This window comes from Pseudophryne corroboree, chromosome 6 (assembly GCF_028390025.1).
Source record: "Pseudophryne corroboree isolate aPseCor3 chromosome 6, aPseCor3.hap2, whole genome shotgun sequence".
Classification (NCBI taxonomy): domain Eukaryota; kingdom Metazoa; phylum Chordata; class Amphibia; order Anura; family Myobatrachidae; genus Pseudophryne; species Pseudophryne corroboree.
In genome coordinates this window covers 88,931,869-88,953,765 of record NC_086449.1, presented here as the reverse complement: position 1 = coordinate 88,953,765, position 21,897 = coordinate 88,931,869, and the positions used below count along the sequence as shown (strand labels likewise).

General features: G+C 46.1%; 1 protein-coding gene across 3 annotated transcripts in view; it reads right to left on the bottom strand.

Moving 5' to 3' along the window:
* The window catches only part of RAVER1 (ribonucleoprotein, PTB binding 1), a 159,962-nt gene that overhangs the window by 73,178 nt on the left and 64,887 nt on the right, over positions 1 to 21,897 (bottom strand). For 2 of the 3 annotated variants that reach the window (XM_063931463.1, XM_063931465.1), the window contains exons 6-11: positions 20,612 to 20,709; positions 19,570 to 19,681; positions 18,721 to 18,875; positions 18,346 to 18,439; positions 18,143 to 18,255; positions 17,669 to 17,746 (exon numbers count right to left, since the gene is read on the bottom strand). In XM_063931463.1, the coding sequence (XP_063787533.1) occupies positions 17,669 to 17,746; positions 18,143 to 18,255; positions 18,346 to 18,439; positions 18,721 to 18,875; positions 19,570 to 19,681; positions 20,612 to 20,709 (650 nt within the window). The remainder of the gene's footprint in view (positions 1 to 17,668; positions 17,747 to 18,142; positions 18,256 to 18,345; positions 18,440 to 18,720; positions 18,876 to 19,569; positions 19,682 to 20,611; positions 20,710 to 21,897) is intronic. The other variant, XM_063931464.1, reaches the window with a different exon arrangement.

Below are 21,897 nucleotides of genomic sequence, written 5' to 3'. Positions count from 1 at the left end.
TGGAAGCAAGGAAGAGGCAAACAACTACAGACCAGTGAGTCTTACATCAGTGGAAAAAACTCTTAAAAGAAAGAGTTGTAGATTATCTCAAATCCGGCAATTTACTGGATCCCAAACAGCATGGATTCACTGGGGGGGGGGGGGGGGGGGGGGGGGGAAGATCAGGTCAAACAAATCTTATTGACTCTTTGTATTGTGTGACTAAAGTGATGGATAAAGGTGGAGCCATGGATATAGCTTATCTAGACTTTAGTAAGGCTTTTGACACAGTTCCACATCGCAGACTGCTAAATAAACTTGAAAGTTTGGGATTGGATATTAGGATTATTGAATGGATAAGATCTTGGTTGAAGGATAGAAAACAGAGTTGTGGTAAATGGAGTGCATTCACAGGAGGGAAATGTTACCAGTGGAGTACCCCAGGGATCTGTACTTGGACCAGTGCTTTTTAATATCTTTATTGGTGACATTGCAAATGGCATTAAAGGGAAAGTATGCCTTTTTGCAGATGACAAAGGTATGCAACAAGGTAGACACACCAGGTGGGGTAAAACAAATGATTGAGGATCTAGGTAGACTAGAGGAATGGTCAAGAGTCTGGCAATTACAGTTTAATGCCAAAAAATGCAAAATCATGCACTTGGGTCTCAAAAATCCTAAAGCTTAATACAGTATTAATGGCACTATACTGGAAACTACTGAGGAGGAAAGGGATCTAGGAGTCACTATTTCAGATGACTTAAAGGCAGGTAAGCAATGTAACAAGGCAATGAGGAAGGCTAGTCAGATGCTTGGCTGCATTGGGAGAGGAATCAGCAGCAGAAAGAAAGTAGTAATAATGCCACTGTCTAGGTCATTGGTACGGCCTCATCTAGAATACTGTATTCAGTTCTGGAGGCCATATCTTCAAAATGATATTAATACATTAGAAACTGTACAAAGGAGGGCAACTAAAATGGTGCATGGCCTACATCACAAAACATACCCAGAAAGACTAAGAAATCTCAATATGTATAGTTTGGAGCAGAGAAGGGAAAGGGGGGACATGATAGAAACTTTCAAATATATCAAGGGTTTTAACAAAGTCCAGGAAGGAAACATTCTCCAAATGAAGAGAAGCAATAGGACACGAGGACATGCACTGAGACTGGAGGGGGGGAGGTTCAGGGGAAATTTGCGGAAAAATTTCACAGAAAGGGTAGTGGACAAGTGGAATAGCCTCCCATCAGAGGCTAAGACAGTAGAGCAATTTAAACATGCATGGGATAGACATAAGGATATCCTTACAAAGAAATAAGGATCAAATAAGGTTAGAGATAAAAATAATATTAAAAAAAAAAAAAAAGGGGCAGACTAGATGGGCCAAGTGGTTCTTATCTGCCGACAAATTCTAAATTCTATGTAAGCCGGGGAGGACTTCTGCTCCTGTGAACTCGAGGAGGCGGGAGCTCTCTTGCCCCTTCCTCTACCTCTGGTAGCGAAGAAGAAATTACCTCGGCCTTTTCTATACTTGTTGGGCCGAAAGGACTGCATTTGATAGTGCGGTTTCTTTTGCTGTGCAGGAACATAAGGTAAATAAGTTGACTTACCCGCTGTGGCCGCTGACACTAAATCAGTAAGGCCATCCCCAAAGAGTTCACCTCCCTTAAAGGGAAGGGACTCCATATTTTTCTTGGAATCAGCGTTCCACTGATGAGTCCAAAGCGCCCGCCTAGCTGCCACTGACATAGCATTTGCACCCAGGAGGCCAGCATCCCTTGCAGCCTCTTTCAAGTACACAGCTGCGTCTCTGATATAACCAAGCGTCACTAGGATGTTATCCCTATCCATATTATCCAAATCAGCAGATAAACTTTCAGCCCATATTTCAATGGCGCTACTAACCCATGCTGACGCAATAAGAGGCCTGAGCTGCGTCCCCGTGGTAGTAAAAATAAGAATTTACTTACCGATAATTCTATTTCTCGGAGTCCGTAGTGGATGCTGGGGTTCCTGAAACGACCATGGGGAATAGCGGCTCCGCAGGAGACAGGGCACAAAAGTAAAGCTTTTACAGGTCAGGTGGTGTGTACTGGCTCCTCCCCCTATGACCCTCCTCCAGACTCCAGTTAGGTACTGTGCCCGGACGAGCGTACACAATAAGGGAGGATTTTGAATCCCGGGTAAGACTCATACCAGCCACACCAATCACACCGTACAACTTGTGATCTAAACCCAGTTAACAGTATGATAACAGAGGAGCCTCTGAAAGATGGCTTCCTAAACAATAACCCGAATTAGTTAACAATAACTATGTACAAGTATTGCAGATAATCCGCACTTGGGATGGGCGCCCAGCATCCACTACGGACTCCGAGAAATAGAATTATCGGTAAGTAAATTCTTATTTTCTCTATCGTCCTAAGTGGATGCTGGGGTTCCTGAAAGGACCATGGGGATTATACCAAAGCTCCCAAACGGGCGGGAGAGTGCGGATGACTCTGCAGCACCGAATGAGAGAACTCCAGGTCCTCCTTTGCCAGGGTATCAAATTTGTAAAAATTTACAAACGTGTTCTCCCCTGACCACGTAGCTGCTCGGCAGAGTTGTAATGCCGAGACCCCTCGGGCAGCCGCCCAAGATGAGCCCACCTTCCTTGCGAAATGGGCCTTAACAGATTTAGGCTGTGGCAGGCCTGCCACAGAATGTACAAGTTGAATTTTGTTACAAATCCAACGAGCAATCGACTGCTTAGAAGCAGGTGCACCCAACTTGTTGGGTGCATACAGTATAAACAGCGAGTCAGATTTTCTGACTCCAGCCGTCCTTTAAATGTATATTTTTAAGGCTCTGACAACGTCCAACAACTTGGAGTCCTTCAAGTCGTCTGTAGCCGCAGGCACTACAATAGGCTGGTTCAGGTGAAACGCTGATACCACCTTAGGGAGAAAATGCGGACGCGTCCGCAGCTCCTCCCTATGTCGAATGGAAAATTAAATAAGGGCTTTTATAAAACAAAGCCGCCAGTTCAGATACTCTCCCGGCCGAAGCCAGGGCCAGTAACATAGTCACTTTCCATGTGAGATATTTCAAATCCACATTCTTTAGTGGTTCAAACCAATTGGATTTGAGGAAATCTAAAACTACATTTAGATCCCACGGTGCCACCTTAGGCACCACAGGAGGCTGTATATGCAGTACTCCTTTGATAAAAATCTGGACCTCAGGGACTGAGGCCAATTCTTTTTGGAAGAATATTGATAGGGCCGAAATTTGAACCTTAATAGATCCCAATTTGAGACCCATAGACAATCCTGATTGCAGGAAATGTAGGAAAACGACCCAGTTGAAATTCCTCCATCGGAGCACTCCGCTGCTCGCACCACGCAACATATTTTCGCCAAATACGGCGATAATGCTTCGCGGTGACTTCCTTCCTTGCCTTTATCAAGGTAGGAATGACTTCTTCTGGAATGCCTTTTCCTTTTAGGATCTGGCATTCAAACGCCATGCCGTCAAACGCAGCCGCGGTAAGTCTTGAAAAAGACAAGGACCCTGCTGAAGCAGGTCCCTTCTCAGAAGTAGAGGCCACGGATCGTCCGTGACCATCTCTTGAAGTTCCGGGTACCAAGTCCTTCTTGGCCAATCCGGAGCCACTAGTCTTACTCCTCTTTGCCGTATAATCCTCAATACCTTTGGTATGAGAGGCAGAGGAGGAAACACATATACCGACTGGTACACCCAAGGTGTTACCAGCGCGTCCACAGCTATTGCCTGCGGATCTCTTGACCTGGCGCAATACCTGTCCAGTGTTTTGTTGAGGCGAGACGCCATCATGTCCACCATTGGTTTTACCCAACGGTTTAATAGCATGTGGAAAACTTCTGGATGAAGTCCCCACTCTCCCGGGTGAAGGTCGTGTCTGCTGAGGAAGTCTGCTTCCCAGTTGTCCACGCCCGGGATGAATACTGCTGACAGTGCTATCACGTGATTCTCCGCCCAGCGAAGGATCCTGGCAGCTTCTGCCATTGCCCTCCTGCTTCTTGTGCCGCCCTGTCTGTTTACATGGGCGACTGCCGTGATGTTGTCCGACTGGATCAACACCGGTCTTCCTTGAAGCAGAGGTTCCGCCTGGCTTAGAGCATTGTAGATTGCTCTTAGTTCCAGAATGCTTATGTGAAGAGACTTTTTCAGGCTCGACCACACTCCCTGGAAATTTCTTCCCTGTGTGACTGCTCCCCAGCCTCTCAGGCTGGCATCCGTGGTCACCAGGATCCAATCCTGCATGCCGAATCTGCGGCCCTCCAATAGATGAGCCTCCTGCAACCACCACAGAAAGGATACCCTTGTCCTCGGCGACAGGGTTATCCGCAGGTGCATCTGAAGATGCGACCCTGACCATTTGTCCAACAGATCCCTTTGCATGGAATCTGCCGAAAGGGATTGCTTCGTAAGAAGCTACCATTTTTTCCCAGGACTCTTGTGCATTGATGTACAGACACCTTTCCTGGTTTTAGGAGGTTCCTGACCAGGTCAGATAACTCCTTGGCTTTTTCTTCGGGAAGAAAAACCTTTTTCTGAACTGTGTCCAGAATCATCCCCAGGAACAGCAGACGAGTTGTCGGCATTAATTGGGATTTTGGAATATTCAGAATCCATCTGTGCTGCTTTAGCACCTCTTGAGATAGTGCTAAACCCATCTCTAGCTGTTCTCTGGACCTTGCCCTTATTATTAGGAGATCGTCCAAGTATGGGATAATTAATACGCCTTTTCTTCGAAGAAGAAATATTATCTCGGCCATTACCTTTGTAAAGACCCGAAGTGCCGTGGACAAACCAAACGGCAGCGTCTGAAACTGATAGTGACAGTTTTGTACAACGAACCTGAGGTACCCCTGGTGTGAGGGGTAATTGGAACGTGGAGATACGCATCCTTGATGTCCAAGGATACCATAAAGTCCCCTTCTTCCAGGTTCGCTATCACTGCTCTGAGTGACTCCATCTTGAACTTGAACTTCTTTATGTACAGGTTCAAGGACTTCAGATTTAGAATAGGCCTTACCGAGCCATCCGGCTTCGGTACCACAAAAAGAGTGGAATAATACCCCTTCCCTTGTTGTAGAAGAGGTACCTTGACTATCACCCTGCTGAGAATACAGCTTGTGAATGGCTTCCAAAACCGTCTCCCTTTCTGAGGGGGACGTTGGTAAAGCAGACTTCAGGAAACGGCGAGGTGGCTCTGTCTCTAATTTCAACCTGTACCCCTGAGATATTATCTGCAGGATCCAGGGATTTACCTGCGAGTGAGCCCACTGCGCGCTGTAATTCTTGAGACGACCGCCTACCGCCCCCGAGTCCGCTTGCGAAGCCCCAGCGTCATGCTGAGGCTTTTGTAGAAGCCGGGGAGGGCTTCTGTTCCTGGGAAGGAGCTGCCTGTTGCTGTCTCTTCCCTCGTCCTCTGCCTCGTGGCAGATATGAATAGCCCTTTGCTCTCTTATTTTTAAAGGAACGAAAGGGCTGCGGTTGAAAGGTCGGTGCCTTTTTCTGTTGGGGAGTGACTTGAGGTAGAAAGGTGGATTTCCCGGCCGTAGCCGTGGCCACCAAATCCGATAGACCGACCCCAAATAACTCCTCTACGCATCGCCTGTCCACTGTCGTGTCCATAAAGCTCTCCTGGCCGAAATGGACATAGCACTTACCCGTGATGCCAGTGTGCAGATATCTCTCTGTGCATCACGCATATAAAGAAATGCATCCTTTATTTGTTCTAACGACAGTAAAATATTGTCCCTGTCCAGGGTATCAATATTTTCGATCAGGGACTCTGACCAAACTACCCCAGCACTGCACATCCAGGCAGTCGCAATAGCTGGTCGTAGTATAACACCTGCATGTGTGTATATACCTTTTTGGATATTTTCCATCCTCCTATCTGATGGATCTTTAAGTGCGGCCGTCTCAGGAGAGGGTAACGCCACTTGTTTTGATAAGCGTGTTAGCGCTTTGTCCACCCTAGGAGGTGTTTCCCAGCGCTCCCTAACCTCTGGCGGGAAAGGGTATAAAGCCAATAACTTCTTTGAAATTAGCAGTTTTTTATCGGGGCACCCCACGCTTCATCACACACGTCATTTAATTCTTCTGATTCGGTAAAAACTACTGGTAGTTTTTTCACACCCCACATAATACCCTGTTTAGTGGTACCTGTAGTATCAGCTAAATGTAACATCTCCTTTATTGCCAAAATCATATAACGTGTGGCCCTACTGGAAAATACGGTTGATTCGTCACCTTCACCACCGGAATCAGTGCCTGTGTCTGGGTCTGTGTCGACCGACTGAGGCAAGGGACGTTTTACAGCCCCTGACGGTGTTTGAGGCGCCTGGACAGGCACTAATTGAGTGTCCGGCCGCCTCATGTCGGCAAACGACTGCTTAAGAGAGTTGACGCTATCCCGTAATTCCACAAATAAAGGCATCCATTCTGGTGTCGACCCCCTAGGAGGTGACATCCTCATATTTGGCAATTGCTCCGCCTCCACACCAATAACGTCCTCATACATGTCGACACACACGTACCGACACACAGCAGACACACAGGGAATGCTCTATACGAAGACAGGACCCACTAGCCCTTTGGGGAGACAGAGGGAGAGTCTGCCAGCACACACCAAAAAACGCTATATATGACAGGGATAGCCTTATGATTAAGTGCTCCCTTATAGCTGCTTTTATATTAATATATTGCCATTTATTTTGCCCCCCCTCTCTGTTATACCCTGTTTCTGTAGTGCAGTGCAGGGGAGAGACCTGGGAGCCTTCCTGACCAGCGGAGCTGTGACAGAAAATGGCGCCGTGTGCTGAGGAGATAGGCCCCGCCCCTTTTTCGGCGGGCTCGTCTCCCGCTATTTAGTACATTTAGGCAGGGGTAAATATCTCCATATAGCCTCTGGGGCTATATGTGAGGTATTTTTAGCGTTTATAGGTATTCATTTGCCTCCCAGGGCGCCCCCCCCCCCCAGCGCCCTGCACCCTCAGTGACTGCCGTGTGAAGTGTGCTGAGAGGAAAATGGCGCACAGCTGCAGTGCTGTGCGCTACCTTAAGAAGACTGCAGGAGTCTTCAGCCGCCGATTCTGGACCTCTTCTTGCTTCAGCATCTGTGAGGGGGCCGGCGGCGTGGCTCCGGTGACCATCCAGGCTGTACCTGTGATCGTCCCTCTGGAGCTTCATGTCCAGTAGCCAAGAAGCCAATCCATCCTGCACGCAGGTGAGTTCACTTCTTCTCCCCTCTGTCCCTCGTTGCAGTGATCCTGTTGCCAGCAGGAATCACTGTAAAATAAAAAACCTAAGCTAAACTCTCTAAGCAGCTCTTTATGAGAGCCACCTAGAATTGCACCCTTCTCGGCCGGGCACAAAAATCTAACTGGAGTCTGGAGGAGGGTCATAGGGGGAGGAGCCAGTACACACCACCTGACCTGTAAAAGCTTTACTTTTGTGCCCTGTCTCCTGCGGAGCCGCTATTCCCCATGGTCCTTTCAGGAACCCCAGCATCCACTTAGGACGATAGAGAAAATAGCTTTCAAAGTAGCCTCTTGTTTACGATCAGCCGGCTCCTTAAGGGTAGTCGACTGAGCTGCAGAGAGGGCTACCTGTTTAGACAAGTGCGCTAGGGCTTGGTCTACTGTGGGTGGTGTTTCCCACTTATCCCTATCAGCGGCGGGAAAGGGGTACGCCACCTTGATTCGATTAGGAATGAGATATTTCATATCAGGGTTGTTCCAAATGCCATCAAAAAGGTCATTTAGTTCAAAAACATGGAGGAAAAGAAACAGAGCGTCTCTTTTCCTTGTAATTAAGGACCCTAGTATCAGGATTTATAGGGTCCTCATCAATACGCAAGATGTCTTTAACAGCAACAATCATATACTGAATACTCTTAGCCAATTTAGGATCTAATCTAGAATCGGCACCGGTATCAGAGTCCGTGTCGGAATCAGTGTCAACTATCTGGTCAAAACCACGTTTAAGTGACCCTAGCAATAGAGTCATCTACTGATCTCTTCCACATCTGCATTTGAGACTCAGACTGAGCAAACTTTTGGTTTAACATAGTAACATTAGCATTTAAAGCACTGAAAGTAGCTAACCAATCAGCAGTCGGCGGTGCCGACAGAGCCCCCAAAACATTTAGTGTCCCCAATAAATTATCCCCCTGAGGAAAATTCTGCCTCAGACATGTTGCCCCCTGAACAGCACCCAAAGGAAAGCCTGTGAGGGAACAAAGGGAAAAGAAGCCAGCTCACACCCCAGCGCCCAAATTGCAGGTCTGAAAAACACCCTCAAGTGTCCCAGAGCTGCAGCGCGCGTGCTATAATATATTATACACACACATACATATACATACAGTCCCTCATGTTGGGAGGCCCGTATATCCCCCTTTATATGTCATCTGCTCCACATGAGTCATATACAGTAGGCTGCAAGCAACTCACTACCTCGCTATTCTGCGAACAGACCGACTGGAAGATAAGGATCCCTTATGATACGCTTGTTTGCATTTAACCACGTGACTTGTTGTGGTGCGGATAACTAATTGGAGGGATCAGTCGCTGTGTTTTGATGTGCCTGTTAAAAATCCAACTTCCGGTACGCAGATTATCTATAGACACTTCGTCATAAATAACCAAAATTGGTGTGAAGTTACTGCACTATTAGGCGCTTGTCCTCTCCTTGTTTTTCCAGATTTATTTGTCACTAAACCTAGTGACACCCCGAAGGACTGAGCTGCCATCTGCAGGGTATCCTGTGGAACCAGGGTGCAAGTTTGACAAACCTAAGACATTTTTTGAATATATTATACTGATTAAGAAGGGAAGTAGCGCACCTACCATACTTTTGATCGACCGACATACATACGGGCCGGCACTCCCTCCTTCACTTTATATTAGCTCTGGTGCCCTCCATGGAGATCCAAACAAACGAGAAGAAAGGAGCGGCACTCAGAGACTTTAAGGTTGAAAAAAAGTGTATTTCACAAATAGACCGACGTTTCGGGGTCAGTATACCCCTTTGTCAAGGTGAATGAAAGTGTACTACATGACTAACATACCTTAAATAGAGAGAAGTCCCGCTCCGTGAATCACGCCCGCGCTGCTTCCCGCTTGGCTTCCGGCTTCATTTCGATGTCGTCATCAGTCGCATCCGGTTACCGTAGCAACCGTGGATGCTGAACGCCCGGGCTGCGGCGCTAAGTGAATAAAAGAAAACAGAAGAGAGTGATTCTAAATTACAGCACCCTGTCACCGCAATGAGAGAGAGGGGGATCAATAATAGCAGTCTCTGAACTATCAGATATAATGAGGAAGAAACATGCCGACAGGGCAAAAATTGCTCAGATGCTTAATGTATACAAACAAGGGACTCGCTTAGAGGGGATTAAACGGTGATCGCACACCAGAGCCCAAAATAGAAAAAGGCTCACGTTAAAGAAATTACTGAGAGAGAGAGAGAGAGGGGAGAGGTACAATAACGTAGCACCATCCCTGGTTTAATGACCGCTGAATTGAGAATAATTAATAGCTGATGTTTCAGAGACCCACATAAAAATAAATTCAAGTAGGAAGTACAAGAAGGTAATTAATTATATAGAGAGCTAAACAAGCAGAATTATTTAAAGATATTAAAACTCAATTTCTCGTTGAGGCCATTCGGGTTCGTAGTCCCCAGTTCATAAATCCAACGGGCCTCCAGCTGCAAAAGTCTGCCATCCCTATCTCCTCCTCTAGCATGCCTAGGGACATGGTCAATAATTAAATGACGCAAGTCCTTCATAGTATGACCTGCTGCTGCGAAATGTCTCGCCACTGGTTGTTCGGATTCTTTGCCCTGCAATGCTTGTTTGATAGCTGAGCGATGGAGGGCCATCCTTTCTCCGAGTGTCCTTATGGACTTCCCCACATAGTGGAGATTGCAGGGGCATTTGATGAGATAGATATGAGTAGTGGTGCAAGTAAGTACGTGCTTAATACTAAAGATCCTTTCACTATGGGAATGCTTAAAGCTCGAACCGGTGATCATATATTCACATGTTGTACATTTGATACATTTGTAGCAACCAGGTTTCTTTTCTAGAAATATAGAGCGAGATCGTGTTTGTCTATCCAGTTCGGCTTGAAAGCCCGTAATGTCCGAGTGAACCACTGTATCTTTAATATTCCTACCCCGCTGGTAACACATCATAGGTCTTTTATTGCTGAGAGAAGGGAGAGCTTGATCAGAAACCACTAGTGGCCACAGAGCTCTGGTGGCTCTTTGCACAACAGGGCTAGAGGTATTGTACCTAGTAGAGAACGGAATGACAGGTTTCTGTTGAGTTTTTGGAGTAAACAAAGTTTCTCTAGGGATCTGCATAACTTCTTCCTTATGTCTAAGGAGAAGCTGGTAATTGTATCCGCTCTCCAAGAATTTAGACACCATACGGTCCAGCTCGAGCTCTAAAGTAAGGCGGTCACTGATGATCCGTGACACCCTGATCATTTGCGACTGGGGAAGGCCATCTTTGAGAGCTTTAGGATGATGGCTACTTGCTTTAAGAAGGGTGTTCCTATCTGTGGGCTTATAGTATAAACCCGTATGAAGAATCCCATCCCGGATGGTGACCTGGACATCTAGGTAATTTAAAGTGCTGGTGCTTGTCTGGAAGGTGTATTTGATGCTGGAGACTCTGGAATTGATGGTCTGCATGAGTGAGTTAAACTGGTCCACACCCCCTGTCCACAAGATGAACAGATCATCTATAAACCGAGTGAACAGGAGGATGTGGGCCGCTATGGATTCACTCCTGAAAAACACTTCAAATTCCTCCTTAAACATAAAAATATTGGCGAACGATGAGGAGACATTGCTCCCCATCGCACACCCAGTTTTCTGGTGATAGAATTTACCGTTGAAAAGAAAATAATTATTTTCCAGAGTCATACGGAGGAGGATCATAAACAGTGAAAGGTCAAGTGAATCCATTTTTTCATTGATTAAGAATTCTTCCATAGCTAACAGACCTGCCTCATGAGGAATACTGGTGTATATACTCACGACGTCTACAACACAGATCAAGGTATCTTCAGGGACATGCTTAATCTCACCTAATCGATTAATGAAGCTTATTGTATCTTTGATAAAATTCTTATGCTTGAGTATCAAAGGTTGCAAGATACTGTCCAAGAATACGAACACCGGTTGGAATATTGAATCCCGAGCTGCAATTATGGGTCTGCCAGGTGGGGACTGGAGGTTTTTATGGAGTTTGGGTACGGTGAAAAAAATGGGCACAAGAGGATGTTCCTGCTTCAACGCTGTATATAACTTAGATGTAATCGTACCGTTCCGTTTGGCCTGGTCCAGAACGGAAATTAGTTCCTTTTGATATTCAACGGTAGGGTCTAGTGGGAGTCCCTCATAGGTGGCTGCGTCAGCCAGTTGGCTATAGATCTCATTAACATAATACTCCAGATCGAGCACCACGACTCCTCCCCCTTTATCCGCTGGACGGATCACAATATCTCTATATTCCCCCAGTTTCTTCAAAGCACCCCATTCAGCCCTTGACAGGTTACAATGTGCTTTGGGAGTTTCCGGGGCCGCATTGTACCTTTTTAACAGTCTTCCAGCAATCTTGTAAATGATTTTATAGAGGCGTTTGTTGAAACAGGGTCGAAGGAGGACTTCGAGCGTTGGCTCAAGAATTTCTGATGTAGTGCATCCAGCAGAGGGGGTGTGGGGGTGTCTTCAGTATTAGATTGAAAGTACTCCTGGCGTCTCAGTTTGCGGGAAAACTGATGTAATTCAACATGCCAGGTGAAATCGTTGATCCGTGACACCCAGTTTAACTCACTCATGCAGACCATCAATTCCAGAGTCTCCAGCATCAAATACACCTTCCAGACAAGCACCAGCACTTTAAATTACCTAAATGTCCAGGTCACCATCCGGGATGGGATTCTTCATACGGGTTTATACTATAAGCCCACAGATAGGAACACCCTTCTTAAAGCAAGTAGCCATCATCCTAAAGCTCTCAAAGATGGCCTTCCCCAGTCGCAAATGATCAGGGTGTCACGGATCATCAGTGACCGCCTTACTTTAGAGCTCGAGCTGGACCTTATGGTGTCTAAATTCTTGGAGAGCGGATACAATTACCAGCTTCTCCTTAGACATAAGGAAGAAGTTATGCAGATCCCTAGAGAAACTTTGTTTACTCCAAAAACTCAACAGAAACCTGTCATTCCGTTCTCTACTAGGTACAATACCTCTAGCCCTGTTGTGCAAAGAGCCACCAGAGCTCTGTGGCCACTAGTGGTTTCTGATCAAGCTCTCCCTTCTCTCAGCAATAAAAGACCTATGATGTGTTACCAGCGGGGTAGGAATATTAAAGATAGAGTGGTTCACTCGGACATTACGGGCTTTCAAGCCGAACTGGATAGACAAGGACGATCTCACTCTATATTTCTAGAAAAGAAACCTGGTTGCTACAAATGTACAACATGTGAATATATGATCACCGGTTCGAGCTTTAAGCATCCCCATAGTGAAAGGATCTTTAGTATTAAGCACGTACTTACTTGCACCACTACTCATTATCTATCTCATCAAATGCCCCTGCAATCTCCACTATGTGGGGAAGTCCATTAGGACCCTCAGAGAATGGAGGGCCCTCCATCGCTCAGCTATCAAACAAGCATTGCAGGGCAAAGAATCCGAACCACCAGTGGCGAGACATTTCGCAGCAGCAGGTCATACTATGAAGGACTTGCGTCATTTAATTATTGACCATGTCCCTAAGCATGCTAGAGGAGGAGATAGAGATGGCAGACTTTTGCAGCTGGAGGCCTGTTGGATTTATGAACTGGGGACTACCAACCCGAATGGCCTCAACGAGAAATTGAGTTTTAATATCTTTAAATAATTCTGCTTGTTTAGCTCTCTATAATTAATTACCTTCTGGTACTTCCTACTTGAATTTATTTTTATGTGGGTCTCTGAAACATCAGCTATTAATTATTCTCAATTCAGCGGTCATTAAGCCAGGGATGGTGCTACGTTATTGTACCTCTCCCCTCTCTCTCTCAGTAATTTCTTTAACGTGAGCCTTTTTCTATTTTGGGCTCTGGTGTGCGATCACTGTTTAATCCCCTCTAAGAGAGTCCCTTGTTTGTATACATTATCTAAGCATCTGAGCAATTTTTGCCCTGTCAGCATGTTTCTTCCTCATTATATCTGATAGTTCAGAGACTGCTATTATTGATCCCCCTCTCTTATTGCGGTGACAGGGTGCTGTAATTTAGAATCACTCTTCTTCCGTTTTCTTTTATTCACTCAGCACCACAGCCCGGCCGTTCAGCATCCACGGTTGCTACGGCAACCGGACACGACTCTGATGACATCATTGAAATGAAGCCGGAAGCCAAGTGGGAAGCAGCGCGGCCGGGCGTGATTCACGGAGCAGAACTTCTCTATTTAAGGTATGTTAGTCATGTAGTACACTTTTATTCACCTTGACAAAAGGGGTATACTGACCCCGAAACGTCGGTCTATTTGTGAAATACACTTTTTCAACCTTAAAGTCTGAGTGCCGCCCCTTTTTTTATATATATATATATATATATATATATATATATATATATATATATATATATTTATTTCTGCACCCCCCTCGTTTTTCCAAGCCTCTGGTACTTGCTGCTGTGAGGAAGGACCAGCGCTGCTGTGTGGAGGAAATGGCGCCGAGTGAGCCTTGAGGAAGGAGCTCCGCCCCCAATATGGCGCTTTTCGTCCCGCTTAAAATGTTCATTTATCCTGGCGGGGGTTTGCGGACAGTGCCAGTGCACTGAAACTACTATGCCAGCCTTATTTATGAGGTTTTACAAGCTCTCCAGGGCGCGGCGCGGCGCCGCCCCCCCCCCCCCCCCAGAGCGGTGTGCACAGAATTGGAGCCTGGCGCGCACTGAGCATGCCTCCGCCGCGCGGTACCTCTATATGCCGTCCACTGAAGAGAAGTCTTCTACTCTTCTTATACTCACCTGTCTTCTGACTTATGGCTTTGAAGAGGGGGTGACGGCAGGCTGTGGGAGCGAACATCCAGGAGCGCCCGGCGTTCATCTTCCCTCATGTGCTGAAGGCATCCTGTCAGCAGCAGCAGAGCCCTGAAACTCATTAGAAGTGGGTCTAGACTGCTCTCCCCTCTTTCCCACGAAGCAGGGAGTCTGAAGCCAGCAGATCTCCCTGAAAATAAAAAACCTAACATAAGTCTTTTCAGAGAAACTCAGTAGAGCTCCCCCGAGTGCCTCCGTCTCGCAGGGTACATTTTCTAAACTGAGTCTGGGGAGGGATATAGAGGGAGGAGCCAGGTCACGCCCCTTTGAATGTCTTAAAGTGCCTATGTCTCCTGCGGATCAGTCTATACCCCATGGTTCTTTTGGTGTCCCCAACATCCTCTAGGACGTAATAGTAAAACAAAACCAAAAACCACACAAACAAACATTACACACACACACACACATAATTGAATTTTCTCTCATTGAACACTAATTGTAACATATACACACACACACACACACGGGTATTTTATCTTTATCACTGGTCACTTGCAGTACCACTTTTATTGTGGTTACTGGTAACAGTTGTAACAATTAGAGATGGATTCCATGTGTATAGCGGACCCATCTATTAATTTTTCACTATTAATATTCCATACTAAATTAGTACTGGATTTATTAACTTATTTTTATAGGTAGTTCTAAATTTATCACTATTTACGCACTGCTCTTTTCAATCAAGTATCCATTAATGTTTTTTAATGAAGTATCAATTTAACACTTAGCCCACATTTCACACTCTGTGGTCTGGCACTGCATGTAGGACTGATAATTCCACTTCTCCATTTGACTGCTTATACATTGACTGAATGCCTACCTGCAGCGCCCCAGGAAGTGCTTAGGAAAACTCTCATTCACGTGACTTATGCGTCTCAGCTATTCCACCTTAGTGCGTTGCAGTCACATGTTTACCTGAGAGGCGGGGAGAGCGCTGTGTATAGCGCTCCCGGAAGCCCAGCCCGTGGAATGCACCCCCCCCAGAAGTGCGGCAATTGGAAAGCACGGTGGGGTCAGGTGGAATGCACTAATGGTTATTGCGTCTCTCGACTTCAGGGAACCACCAATTTACCTTTTCTTTAAAGTCTATACGTTTGATTCACTTTTACCTCATTCTACATAATATTTTATGGTTTACAACATTTATAATAAAGTTTATTCACCATCACTTAGAACTTAATTGCCAGGAAGTGAGGTACAGTAGAAGGGGTATAAAAATACCCTCCCTTTTAACGGCCCTCTATTGATGTTCTGGATGCAATTTGGCTGTGACAAGTAAGTCTGCTCTGCACTCATGGTCTCATTTACTTATAATATTGTTACATTGTATATCTATTGATTCACAGTGCCCAGCTGTGACTAGTAAAAGGTGTGTACACACGGTAAATTTTCTATTACGATTATGACTATATAAAATCAAAATCGTAAGGAAAGTTAGTGCAGAAAGCAAGGTGAAAGTCACCTTGCGATTCGGATGCGCGGTCCTGCGAAGCCGGTATCGCAAGCCTACATAGACTGTGCAGGCAAGTCAATTTTGACTCAGAAAAAAAAAAAAGGTAGTCAAAACTGACACTTAGCCAAAATTGTACAAAGCCAATATCGTAAGAACAGTCATCTATGCTTGCGACACAGACTTACTCCCCATCGCATAGTGAGAACCGGGATTTAGCCCGAATCTTACCGTGTGTACACACCTTAGGTCTGCTCTGCACTCATGGTCCCACATTTATTTATAAACATTGCTACATTTTGTATTCATTATCTCATAAGAGTGTAACATTGTGTACGATTAGGTGTTCCCGTCATAACATTTCCAAAGTATATGGCTCATTTTATTCAGCCTAATAAAAGGTGCATTTATTATTGCAAAACAACTACTTTGTAATAATGGTGGATTTATTAATGTAACACACACACACACACACACACACACACACACACACACACACACACACAAAAAGCCCTCTTTGAACCATCATTGTACTTAGCCAGGCATTTTAGTGTGTGGTGTAGTGTAATAAAAAAAATATATATAAATAAAAAAATTAAAAATATAATATACACACTTTTTTTTATTTACTTACCTCTCATGTACACATTGCACAAGACTTTACAGAGAATATTTCAGTCATTCACATCAGTCCCTGCCCCAAGAGAAGCCTATAGTATAAATCAGGGGTGGGCAAATTGTGGCCCGCAAACTGATCCTGCCTGGCCCGCTGTCCCCCACCAGTGCCCAATGACAAGCGTCCCAACTGGATGAGCCACTTGGGGGATCCAAAGCAGGGGCAGCAGCGGATCATCTGAGCAGCTGGAAGCCCGGCTGCCTCCTGCTCCCTGGCTAACCACCTTGGCCAGCTCCACCTCCTGCAGGTGGAGCACCATGGAGGAACAGCGGCAGCATCACCCTCACCCTCCCTCCTCCAGGGAGGAAGCAGACATTGGCCTCCCGGTCACAGTTCCGGCCTCACACCTGAAATTACTGGCGGTGCGGCTCCATGGAGTGCACAGCACTTGTTGAGTTGAGTGACCAGCCTGGATCCCCCTGGCCTGTATCTGGGTCCCACCCCCTGCAGCTCAGTGGATTGGTGCAGAGAGGTGAGCCCCCAGGGAGCCCTGTACCCACCTCCCTGTGTGCGACTCACTATCCCCCTCACCCTTGGTGTGTTACACACCTTGTACCCCCCACACCGTTTGATACCCAGTACCCCCTACCTCAGGGTATATGGCACCTGTACCCCCCTACCTCAGGGTATATGGCAACCTGTACCCCTACTTTTCCGATGTTTTTGACCGTGTACACCCCCTGACGCTTTGTGTGACACCCTGTACCCCCCTACACCTGTGTGTGCGTGTGTGTTGCCTTGTACCCGTGTGTGCTCAGGGAGAGTGGGGAGCTGGCAACTGTTCTCACGGAGGGAGGGGATATTTTGCGTGCAGCCCTCAAATATTTGCTGGAGTGTGTTTAGTGGCCCCCCAGCTGAAATAATTGCCCACATCTGGTCTAAATTCTCCATCACACTGACAGACACAATAAGGTTCATTTGTGCGTCAGAAGCAGACTAATCTACCAGTATATTTTTGGACTGTGTGAGGAAACCCAAAACAAGTGAGGTGAGAACACACAAACGCCATACAGACAGGAATTGAACACATGACTTCAGGGCTGCAACAAAGCAGAAATAAATGTACTGGCACTTTATACATTTTAAGATATTTATACTCCCTCACAATGGGCGAGGTGGTGATCAGCACCTGTTTTGTTCAATATGGGAAGGTACAGTATATGGAGGGGTCTCATCCTTTCTGATGCTTCCAAGTAAAATGGTTAATGAGAACATGAATAAATAGCGTTGGATACCATGGCAAGGGTATATAACACTATCCACACACATTATGCAGCAGTGAGACTAGGAAATGTGTATTGGCACCCATTAAGCAGCAATTTTTACAGACAGAAATCTGTAATTTACCATTTTAATTATCAACTTGGCCACAAAAGATTAAAGTTTATGTACCATTCAGTGGTCGGTACAACCATTTACCTTATTCTTGGTCTCATAAGCACTCATGTTGGGCACAATACGGTCCCTGCTTTGGGAAAATCCACGAGTGGGCAGCTCCTGGCAGAAGAAAAACCCTATAGCTTACACTTCAACAGCAGAAATCACTTAATGATTGCACCCAAACCTTAAATGACCAGAGCCAACATAACATAATAAGTACGCTGACATCTTAAACATGCCCATTGCTGTTCTGCTCCTACTGGCAGGCTGTGACCAACACTAAACGTGCTGCCTAACCAAGTGGAGGCCAGTCTGTCCATTCATTTATCTGCAGATCTGTACTTTACAGTCAAGAACCAGCTAAGCAGAACTAGTTTTGGACAGAATTAGCATTTGAACAGCCATGTCCACATATTATAAAGACCATTAGGAGGAAAGAGAACATAGTGACAAATACAGTAAAAGCAAACGTAAAAAGCAACATTCGCTATAGCTTGTATGAGGTCCACTCACCGCTGAGAAGTCAAAGGGATAGCCCTCAGTGGGAGTCAGCAATGAGTTCTGCAAGGAGGCGAGAGGGACCCGGCTTCCTGATGCTTTGTAAGGAGCCTGCTTATTGGCTGCACCTAAAGAAGGTGCGACACGTGTCAGATCATTCAATCCTTGGCCATGTTTAATAGACAATACCAGTGTGCCTCCCCCAACCATGTGCTTACACATTGATCCTGTGCTGGGGATGTGGCCGTGGTAGTTCATAAAAGGGCCAGAATGAATGTTCGGATCCCTAGGGGGCTCACCGAGGAGGGACATCTGTAATACAACATCATGGTTACTACAAGAATGAAAACAACCCAGTATGTATCAAAGATCTATACAAAAGGCAAAATGACTTTTATAGCACTATTGCAAGGTCCAAAGCCTGGAGAATGAGCCAAAGGCACCCTGCTGACCCCACACCATTACTCAGCTGTCAGTAAGTCATCACAAATCCATTCACTACACCAGGGATACAAATAGACAGCCAAGTAGCTTCGGAGTCCAAGTAACAATTACATACAAACTCAGGTAAGTTCAGGTAAGCTAGTACATACCCCCAGCTCTGCAGTCTTTGATAGTCCACCAAGCAATGAGCCCAGCACAGGTGTGGGAGGGGGACTGTCCCAGTCGGGTGCCTGTGATCCTAGAAACGGCTGCAGTGGAGGAGTACTCAAGTCAGAAGGAATACCTGCTGATGGCAGAGCGCCTCCTACAGAAGAGAAATAGGTTCATTAAGTTAGCGAACACACAAAAAAAAAAAAAAATAATAATAACTAAATAAAAAATAAAAAAGTTTGCAACAATCTCAATACTCTGCATAGTCATCACAGTTATTTATGGAGGTCGCAGTGTCACTATGGGACATTCAAAGGCAGTGTACGAGAAGCAATGCAAGGACAGACATAGCATGCACGATGTAGTGGCTACTGAATGGGGAGAGAATTAGACATTGCTCCAGTAAATATAAAGTGACAGATGTCATGCGGGACCAGTTTCACTGTACAGTAAGTATTGCACATCAGTGCAGACTCTGCGAGAAGCGAAGAAACCCGGACAGAACCCCCCGAACCTTCCTCATCCACTGGAAAGTTACTGGACTGGTACAAGTGCAGCACCAGTCTAATGCAGAGCCAGATGAGCTAGGAGGCGCTCTCCATACAATTCTCCTAGTTGTATGGCAAACCTATATTAGGCCCAACGTCCACTTTAATTCATGCTTATATGTGGAACCTTTGGTGGAGAAGCCTTCCCATAGCAGCGCAGATACCTATAGTGACTGTTCTCTTAGAAGTGGTGCTTCTTCTAAACGTTGCTATTTTTTGGGCATTCACAACTTTGTAGACACACACACACACACGGCACAGTAGACCACGCAACCCAGAATCTTCCCCAGAAATATTTACCAAGCCCTAGATCTGGCAGCAGTGGTTTCCCCGGAGTGGGTGTGAGCTGGGGTGACAGTCCCAGTGCTCCGTATAAGGCAGTGAGGGGAGAGTCGCCCAGAATTCCAGGTTTCTACAAAACAAGCATTACATATTGTTGTTACAAGATCAATGCCAAGTAAAAAAAAGATTGACATGCTGTAGGGGTTTGGGGGCGGGGAAGAGGAGATAGCAACGGCCAGTATCACAGAGAACAGGGTCGTGTCAGCCCAGTTTTCTGGAAGTGGCAAGGCCAGTGGCTGCATCCTTGGACGCAGCTTCTCTGGCCCCTTCGGCGTGAACACACCATCCGCTCTAAGGAACCAGAGGCATACTCAGATGACGATGCTGCAGTGGATCACAGTAGCCAACAGGAGGTGTCTATTTACACAAGACTTCTCCTGGGGCATTAGCAGAGTTCAGCACAATCGCTGTGTAAAAGATGCGGTGTCTGTACTACTGCGCCCATTTGTGAATAAGGCCCCAAGTATACAACACAGAGAATGATTTGCACACCCCTCCCCCACCATCATTTGGGTGCTATTTAAAAAGTTTTAATCCTGCAGAGGAAGTTAGTAAATACAAGATGGAAATATTCTGTGAAGTACAACCATGCACTAAATTTACATTTTTTATTTTTGTGCTATACATTTTCAATGAAAATCCAAATAACCCTAATCTCCATAAAGTGTACTCCATACATGGCCTAATAATTTAGGCAGGAAAAGCACGCCCCAGTGAGTCTGACACTAAAGAGGAGACTGCTACTTGCCAATAGGGCTGCCCACCACTCATTTCACCCAGCGGTGAAATGAGCGATCGCACTAGATTTGGCATGCATGCCAAATCTAGAGGCGTCGAAAGCGACGCGGGTGACCGTGCATCACTGTCGTCGCCAACCTACACACGGAGAGATTTGTGCTTAATTTCTAAGCAATCAGCCAGATTGCTTAGCATTTAAGCACGGATCTCCCCGAGTGTACCCCCCTTACCTCAAAAGCAAGACCCTACAGAAAGGACGTACCTGTGTGGGCGTTTGTACCTGCAGTAGCAGCTGCAGAAGGGCAGTAGAGAGAGCAGGGTTAGCTAGAAGGGACACCGCGGGGGCTGCACCCAAGAGGCCTGGAAATTAAAAAACAAACCGTTCAGAACAAGATGCACCACTAACAACACTATTGCTACAGATCAGCCAATCAGAAGTTATTCTAGCTGATCAATGGAATCCTAAAAGAAACTCCATTGTTTAGTGCATTATTCTCATGCCTTCTATCAGAATGCTTAAAATAAGAATTTACTTACCGATAATTCTATTTCTCGTAGTCCGTAGTGGATGCTGGGGACTCCGTCAGGACCATGGGGAATAGCGGCTCCGCAGGAGACAAGGCACAAAAATAAAGCTTTAGGATTAGGTGGTGTGTACTGGCTCCTCCCCCCATGACCCTCCTCCAAGCCTCAGTTAGGATACTGTGCCCGGACGAGCGTACACAAAAAGGAAGGATATTGAATCCCGGGTAAGACTCATACCAGCCACACCAATCACACCGTATAACTTGTGATCTGAACCCAGTTAACAGTATGACAAACGTAGGAGCCTCTGAACAGACGGCTCACAACAACAACCACCCGAATTTGTTTGTAACAATAACTATGTACAAGTATTGCAGACAATCCGCACTTGGGATGGGCGCCCAGCATCCACTACGGACTACGAGAAATAGAATTATCGGTAAGTAAATTCTTATTTTCTCTAACGTCCTAAGTGGATGCTGGGGACTCCGTAAGGACCATGGGGATTATACCAAAGCTCCCAAACGGGCGGGAGAGTGCGGATGACTCTGCAGCACCGAATGAGAGAACTCAAGGTCCTCCTCAGCCAGGGTATCAAATTTGTAGAATTTTGCAAACGTGTTTGCCCCTGACCAAGTAGCAGCTCGGCAGAGTTGTAATGCCGAGGCCGCCCAGGATGAGCCCACTTTCCTTGTGGAATGGGCCTTGACAGATTTAGGTTGTGGCAAGCCTGCCACAGAATGTGCAAGTTGAATTGTGCTACAAATCCAACGAGCAATCGTCTGCTTAGAAGCAGGAGCACCCATCTTGTTGGGTGCATACAATATAAACAGTGAGTCAGACTTTGACTCCCGCCGTTCTTGAAATATATATTTTCAATGCCCGGACCACGTCCAACAACTTGGAATCCTCCAAATCGTTAGTAGCCGCAGGCACCACAATAGGCTGGTTCAGGTGAAACGCTGACACCACCTTAGGCAGAAAATGAGGACGCGTCCGCAGTTCTGCCCTGTCCGTATGGAA